The sequence below is a fragment of the Mus pahari genome, chromosome 3 (genome assembly GCF_900095145.1).
Source record: "Mus pahari chromosome 3, PAHARI_EIJ_v1.1, whole genome shotgun sequence".
NCBI lineage: Eukaryota > Metazoa > Chordata > Mammalia > Rodentia > Muridae > Mus > Mus pahari.
The window spans coordinates 103,199,623-103,208,571 of record NC_034592.1 but is presented as its reverse complement, the minus strand read 5'-3'; the positions used below and the strand labels follow the sequence as shown (position 1 = coordinate 103,208,571).

The window sequence follows — 8,949 nt, the reverse complement described above, 5'->3', positions numbered from 1 at the left end:
GTTGCTGGGATTTGAACTCAGGACCTTCGGAAGAGCAGTCAGTGCTCTTACCCACTGAGCCATCTCACCAGCTCCACACACACTTTTTATCTATGAAATTGTTTCAAAAGGAGGCAGGCCTCATACTCACAAAAAAATTTTTTTTTCTTTTGCCTCAGTCTTTCTAAGTGATAGAAATTTTTATTTTTTTGTTTCTTTTGTGTGGCGTGACTGGAAATTGAATCTAGTGCTTCCCAATCCTTGGCTAGTGATACTCCCTGAGTTCTACCCACAGTTCCAGTCGGACTTTCTTCTTTGGGTGTGTGTATGTGTATCTATGCATGCTGTGAGTTCTGGAGTTCGAGAAGCACCTCGGGTGTCATTCCCTGCCTTCTCCCTTCTTTAAAACAGCTTAGCTTTGTAGTTCAAAACTTTGCATGTCAGAGTCGATGGCTTAGGGCTTACATTTTGTGAGAAAGGGTCTCTCTGTGTAGCCCTGGGAGTCCTAAAGCTCACTGTAGACCAGACTGTCCTGGAACTCACAGAGATCCTACTGCCTCTTCCTCTCAAGTGCTGCCTCTAAGTATTCAAGCATATACTATCACATCCAGCCTTCAGTGGCCTCCGAATGTCCAGGGATTCTTTTGTCTCTGTCTCCTATCTTGCCTTAGAAGTATTGAGATTACAGATGCGTGCAAATTGTACCAGTTTAACATGGGTTATGGGGATTCAAATCAGATCTTCATGTTTACAGAACAGGTACATTTACTTGTGTGTGTGTGTGTGTGTGTGTGTGTGTGTGTGTGTCTGTCTGTCTGTCTGTCTGTCTGTCTGTCTGTGTTCAGGCCTGGGCATGAAAATCAGAAGAAAACCTATAGGAGTCAATTCTCCCCTTCCAGGATGTGGGTCCCATGGATCAAACCCGCACTATCAGACTTCAAGTGTTTTTACCAACTTGGCCATAGTGCTGCTTTTGTTGTTGCTGTTTTGTTTCTCTTTTCTTTTCTTTTCTTTTCTTTTCTTTTCTTTTCTTTTCTTTTCTTTTCTTTTCTTTTCTTTTCTCTTCTTTTCTTTTCTTTTTTTAGAGGAGGTTTTATTTCTCACCACCATCTTCAAGCTTGCTGTGTAGCAGAGGGTGTCTTGAACTCCTCTTATTTCTGCCCTACCTCTAGAGTGCTGATTTTACCTAGGTACCACCATATCCCAGAACTCCTACTTTCTCTGAGAAACTTTCTTTTCTCTTTGTTCCAGAGCCTTGGTTTAAGGAGCTATGGAAGAACGGGTAATTAATACCGACAACTTAGTTTTTTCTCTTTGCCGTAGGTGAAACCAGCAGCATCTGGTAAAAGGAGCATCTTTGCCCAAGAGATTGCAGCAAGAAGGGTGTCAGAAAACAGGGTGGCATCAGCTGAGCAAGTTGTCCCCAGCCTAGACACACCAGAGGGTGAGTGCTGCCGGGCTGAAGATGCTCAGTCATGCTGGCTCGTAGAAATGTATTCTCTCTTTGGTGGTGGTAGAGTGGGGCAAAATCAAGATTAATGTGTGCCAGTCTGCCTTGAACTCACTGTGTAATGAAGGGTGATTCTTTAAAATTGTGATTCTCCTGCTTCCACCTCTGCTGGAAATGCAGACTTGTGCCACCATGCCAGGTTATATGGTTATGGGATCAAACCCAGGGCTTTGTGTATCCTAGCAAAGATATGCATGCTAGCAACAGAGCTACATTCCCTAGCCTTGCAAATGTCCATTTATTCTCTCTCTTTCTCTTTCTTTCTTTCAAAACTTTTTGCTGGGCAGTGGTGGCGCATGCCTTTAATCCCAGCACTTGGGAGGCAGAGGCAAGAGAATTTCTGATGGTTCGAGGCCAATCTGGTCTACATACAGCATGAGTTCTAGGGCAGCCATGGCTACACCGAGAAATCCTTTCTCAAAAACAAAACAAAAAAACTAAAGAAAAAAAAAAAGAAAGAAAAAAAAAAGAAAGAAAGGAAGGAAGAAGGAAAGAAACCCAGAATACTAATACATATAAAAATTATGTTTAGACTTACTTAGTTTTATTTTATGAGTGCTTTTGTTTTGCCTGTATGTATCTATGTTATCCTGTGCATGCCTGGCACTCCCTGAGATCAAGCAGGGGCATTGGACTCCCTGGAAATGGCATTTGGATGGTTGTGAGTCACCATATAGGTGCTCAGAACTGAACCTCAGACTTCTGCCAGAACAGCTCTTAACTCCTGAGCCGTTTCTTCACCTCCCCCAAGCATATTTTAATCAATTTCAGAAAGATACTACTAAGGGAGGATAAGTAATTAATTCTGCCTCTAATTCTTGAAAGCTACAGCTACAGTATTAACAACCAAGGCAATGGGGATGGAGAGATGGACTGCTCTTACAGAGGACCCTAATGTGATTGCTAGCTCCTGTGTCAAGTACTTACAACTGCTTGTAATCCCAACTCTAGGGGAGCCGATGCCTCATTTGGCACATATGTGCACTTGGCATACCCACACACTGCCCATATATGTGTACATGACACACCCACACAGACAGAGAGACCCCCCCCACACACACAATTAAAATAAAACTTTAAAATTAACCTCTGAGCCCTCTCTCCAGCTGTCCCATATAAGAGAAGAATGAATGAGAAGTGGCCATCTTGCCTTCCTGGAATGCCTGAAATGTTGTGTGGTTCCCATTCTGTGTCCAGGGAAGCCCCGAAGCCATCTCTGGTCCCTGGGGCTAGTTGCCTTATTGAAGAGGCCAGAGGGTGTAGGTAGAGCCAGGACAGCAGAGCAATAAAACTTAACTGTCTACTTCTTGCAGGTGCTGTGCCCTGTGAGACACCCTCTTCCAGGGACAGAAGCAAGCAGCTTCCTGGGAGGAGCCATGGCTTCCACAGACCAAATCTAGTCACAGGAAAGGGGCTCATGAGCAAGGCAGCTGAGCAGGAGGTCCAGACAATCCATGAAGAGAATGTAGCAAGACTACAAGCCATGGATCCCAAGGAGATCCTGAGGGAGCAGCAGCAGTTACTGGCTCAACTCGGTATGGATATTAGGTTTTGCAGTTTGCTTGCTGAGGCCACACTAAGCAGGGGCTGCCACTTGTTGGGGAAGGCGGTGTGTGTGTGTGTGTGTGTGTATTTGGTAGCTAGGACTGAACTCTGGCCCTCACATATTCTAGGCAAGTTCCCTACCACTGAACCATTCTAGCCTCTATAGGAGTTGAGGGAAGCAGTAAGTCTGTACAGGGCAGACATATTTTGAGTATTTATTTATTTATTTGCTGGCTTTGGAGATTGATGCTATATACTGATATTTCTTTTTTTTTTTTTTTTTTTTTTTTCTTTTTTTTTTTTTTTTTTTTTTTTATATTTTCTTTATTTACATTTCAAATGCTATCCCGGAAGTTTCCCATACCCCTCCCCCTATACTGATATTTCTATGCATCTCTTTGTCCTTAAGCTATTCTTCTACTCCTGGGAGAGATATGGTATTAAGTTCATTTTACTAATGAATGAATGAACAAATGAACAAACAGAGCAGGCTATGCCACTTGGGTGGTACATGCCTTTAATCCCAGCACGTGAAAGTAGAATCAGACCAGAGTTCATGCTCAGCTACATGGCTACTTTGAGGCCAGCCTGGCTCTGAGACCCTTCCTCAAAAACAGAGCTTGAAGCTACTGGCATAGCTCAGTGGGTAACTGAGCAAGCCTTTGACCATGTAAAGGTGGGAGAGAACTGACCGCACTAAGTTGTACTCAGACCTGTACATGTACACATACTACCTCCCTGTACCCCCAACAGTAACTGAAAACAACAGCAGCAACAACAAACAGAGGCTCAGAAATGTAAGAGAAATTCTCCACAAGTTGCATAGCTAGTGACGAATATAGAATGGATTATGGGAGGAGAGCTCCAATTGAAACCCAGAGCCTTGCATGTGCCAGACAAAGTGCCTTATACGGCTAGTGCTGCAGGCTGGGTTTGGTGCTTCTGATGGTCTAGCCACCCCTGCTCCATTAGGTATTACTGTAGTACCTGGTGTCGTTCACCCCGTGCTTTATCACAACTGTGTTCTACCCTCTCGTGTAACTATAGTGACACATACAGGAGTGTGCTGTACCACACCTTTCTTCTCAGTCAGTCTTGTTCCACATTATATGTGAAGTGCTTATGTGCTGTATATTCAGTTTTTAGTAAATGTATGTACAGACTGAGAGGAAATGAAGAAGTTTAACTGAGTGCTGTCCTTTTGGCTCTAGTCAACATTCACTTGTTTCTCAGACATCTGACCTGGTGGCAAGCAGAGGTTCCAGGAACCTGGGCCAGAGCACTGTGGAGGGCAAGGGCCATGGGGTATAGTCAGGCTCAGGGCTACACAGGTGTGGGCTGGCAGGATCATTAAGGAGCCACAGGAGAGTTCAGGGGGCCTGAGCCAGGATGGAGAAGTTTGTCTTGGCCTTAGCACCCAGAGGTAGGAATCTTCCAGCAGGTGTCCCATGAGGAGGAGTCACCCTAGCTTCTTATTCTCTGCCTTTACCCTCAGACCCCAGCTTGGTTGCCTTCTTGAGATCTCATAGCCATGCCCAGGAGCAAACAGGAACAAAGGCCACCAAGAAGCAGAGCCCAGAGAGACCCTCAGTTCTTGTCACTAAAGATGAGCCCATCACGTCAACTTGTACAAGGGAGTCTAGGACTGGGGACAAGCTCAAAGAAAAGCCGGAGGCCACAGTGGAGGCCATGGTGGAGGCCACAGCGGAGGCCAAGCTGCAGCCAAGAATCCCAGGTATGGAGGGCAGGCACCATCATTTCCTCAGAGAGGAAAAAAATAGCCCTGTGTGGTGGCGCATGCTTTTAATTTCAGCATCCTTGAGAGGCAGAGTCTGGCAGATCTCTGTGAGTTTGAGGCCAGCCTAATGTCTGCATATCAAGTTCCAGTACAGCCAAGGCTGCAGAAGGGGAGTGTACATGTTACCAAACCAGCCAACCTGAGTTAGATCCCTGGAACCTACATGATGAAAGAGAAAAACAACTTACACACACACACACACACACACACACTCCTCATACACAATATAAATAAATAAATGTTCAAAAAAGACAAAGGGTAGGAAAAGTGTCCTTTGTCCCGGCCTGCTGAGGGGAAGATGCTCTCCCGCCCTTGGACATGGACTCTTCATCTTCATTAGTGTCTTTAAATTGGCTCAGTGGTCCTCATTTGCTGGTACACATCTTCCTGCACACACGTGTTTTCTAGTCTTGATACCCCTACCTCTCCCCCAACCTGACGGGTCAGCAAGGTGTGACTGAGGCTCCCTCCCTAGACAGACCATCTTCCTGCCCTTGCTCTTGCTGCATCCCCTTTCCATCACTGTATTGGAGGGATGGCAGGATCGGGGAAGGGGAGAAGTGGCCAGGGCAGGACTCTGAACATGCCAGACCAGAAGCCGAGGCCAGTGGAAGCACTATCTCCCAGAAACAAGATTATTCCATTAGGATTAACAAAAGAGGAAATTGAATTATGACAGTCCGGAACCTCCTGCTCCTGAGGGACTGCTTGGGCCAGCCAGGGAGGTTGAGTGGGGGTTGGGTGAGGGTGAGGATGCAGGAGGAGAAGAGAGAGGTGTTTTATACCCTGCCCCACTGGAGCAGCATAGCTGCCTCCCCTTCTTGGTCTCCATTCTCTTGCTCCTTCAGAGGGTTGCACCAGAGTGGACTGCTGTACTTTCCTTGGCATGTGGTGTCCTATCTTCCTTCTCTGTCCCTTCTTCCTTTTCTTCTCTTCTCCTTCGAACACATCTTTGAGGTCAGCATGGGGCTAGAGACAGGATCAGCTATGTTTGCTATAGTTGAAACATTCATCCAATTGCTAGGGGTGCTAGCCCCCAAGCCGTACCATTTAGCCATAGCTGAGGCAGCTGCTTTCTGCCAGTGGCCTGAGCCCCTTGAGAGACACGGTGCTTCTGCCTCCCTAGCACTGAAACTGCCCATGACCCCCAGCAAAGACTGGCTCCACATGGACACCATAGAGCTGGACAAGCTCCACTGGACCCAGGACCTGCCCCCGCTCCGGCGGCAGCAGACACAGGAGGTGAGGGCGAATAGGTGGGGTGGGGTTTCTGCTCTTCTGCCCAGACCTGGGGCCTGAGAAATAGCTCTTATTTGTCCTCAGCTTCTCTCCTGTCACCCTGCCTGGCCCTATAGGCCCCACAAGCCTCGTTTCCAGTGAGAGGTAGAGCCCAGAGCTAATCCTAAAAGGCTTGAGATTAAAGGTAACTGAGTGTGAAGAACTACTGCAGCACCCAGCACAGTTCATTTCTTTTTCTTAGAGAATGCAGGCTCGGTTCAGCCTTCAGGGCGAGCTCCTGGCACCTGATGTGGATCTGCCCACACATCTGGGCCTGCACCACCACGGAGAAGAGGCTGAGGTAAGGGATGGGATCCTAAGAAGACTGGGGAACTCTTGGCAAATGTTTAGCAACTTTGCAAAAATAGGAGCTCTGGTCACTTGCCTTTGACCGCCTGTGTGTCCCGCCCCAGCTCTTGGCCTTGCTGTCGCTCAGTTTCTTAGAGTCAAGATGCTGCTCCTTTTACTGACATCCTACCTGCCCTGTGATTCAAGAGCCAGGCCTTGCATGCGTTCCCTCGGGCCGTCCCTCCCTCTTGTGTTGCCATCCTGGTTTCCTCTGGCCTAACTCGAGCTGTCCCTCACCTTGGAAAGTTTCCCAGCCCTCATTTGCTCACTGACTGAGGTCCTAGGCCTTGCGCTTGGCAGGACGGTCTGTAGACCCCCAAGCTCTGTCTCTGCCTCCTCTGACCACTCTACTGATGCTTCCTCATGTGATCCCCGTTTTCACAGCCTAGCATGGTTCACTCCAGAGAATATCTGCACCCTTATTCCATGCTGGGCCACTGAGGCCGTACCCATCTACTGAGACCAGATTCACTTTCCATGGCTGTACTCTGATTAGAAATTAAACAGCTACTATATCCCTGTTTGCTGTGTGGCGCCATTGCTCTGTGCATGACCTATATTTTTTATTAGCTTGAGGTTCCAAGGAGAGTTATGGCTAGGTGTCGCTTGTTTGCCTTCCTTTCCCTGATACCTTCCTGGGTGTTTAGAAGACACTGCCCTGTGTCTTGATTCCTTCTGACTCTTTGTCCCTGCATCAGAGAGCGGGGTATTCTCTACAGGAGCTGTTCCACCTGACCCGTAGCCAGGTGCCCCAGCAGAGAGCACTAGCATTGCAAGTGTTGTCCCAGATTGTCGGCAGGGTAAGTGGACTGCTGGCCTGGTCCTGCCGAGCCATACCCCATCCCTCATCCCTTGATTTTAGACTTTTCCTCCTTACTGTGGGTCAGACTAGGAATGGGGCAAATGCACAGTGATGGGTCAGCAAAGGTTCTATCCAAGTTCTGCATCTACAACAAAGTGTAATCCTCCTGTACCCAAGGCCCAGGCTGGTGAGTTTGGGGACCGCCTAGTGGGCAGTGTCTTGCGTCTCCTCTTGGATGCTGGTTTCCTCTTCCTGCTGCGCTTCTCTCTGGATGACAGGGTGGACAGTGTCATCGCAGCAGCTGTCCGGGCCCTTCGTACTCTGCTAGTGGCTCCTGGAGATGAGGTATGTCAGGGCAACAGGGCTCTGCTCTGCGTTCTGGGCATGACCTTTGCCAAGGCTTTGAGGCAGAATGGAGAATAGGGTGGCAGGTGTAAGCCACTTCCGAAGGCCACAAGCCCGGGAGCCTTGCCTCCCTGCTGCTGCTGTGTGTTGGTGAGGGATAATTTTGCTCTATCCTGGAACTGTAACTTCTTTCTGTCTCTCCCCACCTCTACCCCATCCTCTGGCAGGAGCTCCTGGACAGCACCTTTTCTTGGTATCATGGGGTTTCGGCGTTCCCTCTGATGCCCAGCCAGGACGATAAAGAGGATGAAGATGAGGATGAGGAACTCACAACAGAAAAGGTGAAGAGAAAGACACCTGAGGAAGGAAGCCGCCCTCCACCAGACCTGGCCAGACATGACGTCATCAAGGTAGAGGGCTCTCTGCATCCCCATCCTTGACCTACAGGGCAGTCTCGATGAGCAGGAGGGGTCACCAAGACCTGGGTGTCCCCCTTATGTGGCAATTGGTTTTTTTCTGCGTCCTAGGGGCTCCTGGCTACCAACCTGCTACCTCGGCTTCGCTATGTGCTGGAGGTGACCTGCCCAGGACCCTCTGTGGTCCTTGACATCCTGGCTGTGCTTATCCGTCTGGCCCGGCATTCCCTGGAGTCGGCCGTGAGGGTGAGAAGGGAAGGCGGGCACTGAGAAGGGACAAATAGCCCTGTGTGCTCTTCTTGTTTTATTTTATGGGTCTTTTTATTGGTGTTTTTGTTGCTGCTATTGTTTTGAGATAGAATTTCATTATGGCTCAAGCTGGTCTAGACCTCACTGTATCCCTTAGGCTGGCCTGAAACTTGCAGAAATTTTCCCTCAGCTTCTTGAATACTGAGATTATAGGCAGAAGCCTGTGGTCTATAACCTGATAGATGATGGGTCTTATCTTGATCTCCTCTGCCTCCCTTCCCCGCCTATCTCCCGCAGGTCCTGGAGTGTCCTCGGCTGATGGAGACCATAGTTCAAGAGTTCCTGCCTACCAGTTGGTCCCCTATAGGTGTGGGGCCTACTCCCAGTCTGTATAAAGTGCCTTGTGCTGCTGCCATGAAACTGCTTAGAGTCCTGGCTTCAGCTGGGAGGAATATTGCTGCCCGACTGGTAAGCTGGACACATGGCAAGAGATGGAGGGCATAAGACAGGGCTGGTTTGAGCTGGATTAACTCTGAATGCTAGCTGGATAGCTACCTCAGTCCATCTTCCTCTTCCTCTCTGGTCTATTTGCTTAGAAATTCAACAGAGGAGCTAGAGAAAGTACCCAAGGAGTTGTAGGGGTCTGCAACCCTGTAGGTGCAGCAACAATATGAACTAA

The 8,949-nt window shown here is 48.4% G+C and overlaps 1 protein-coding gene across 4 annotated transcripts in view; it reads left to right on the top strand.

Moving 5' to 3' along the window:
- Nucleotides 1-8,949, top strand: part of Rpap1 (RNA polymerase II associated protein 1) — a 23,502-nt gene that overhangs the window by 6,450 nt on the left and 8,103 nt on the right. For all 4 annotated transcript variants that reach the window (XM_021193246.2, XM_021193245.2, XM_029536322.1 and 1 more), the window contains 10 exons: nucleotides 1,303-1,423; nucleotides 2,803-3,024; nucleotides 4,530-4,769; nucleotides 5,959-6,074; nucleotides 6,313-6,411; nucleotides 7,157-7,258; nucleotides 7,438-7,605; nucleotides 7,833-8,015; nucleotides 8,133-8,267; nucleotides 8,568-8,738. In XM_021193246.2, coding sequence (XP_021048905.1) covers nucleotides 1,303-1,423; nucleotides 2,803-3,024; nucleotides 4,530-4,769; nucleotides 5,959-6,074; nucleotides 6,313-6,411; nucleotides 7,157-7,258; nucleotides 7,438-7,605; nucleotides 7,833-8,015; nucleotides 8,133-8,267; nucleotides 8,568-8,738 — 1,557 coding nt within the window. The remainder of the gene's footprint in view (nucleotides 1-1,302; nucleotides 1,424-2,802; nucleotides 3,025-4,529; nucleotides 4,770-5,958; nucleotides 6,075-6,312; nucleotides 6,412-7,156; nucleotides 7,259-7,437; nucleotides 7,606-7,832; nucleotides 8,016-8,132; nucleotides 8,268-8,567; nucleotides 8,739-8,949) is intronic.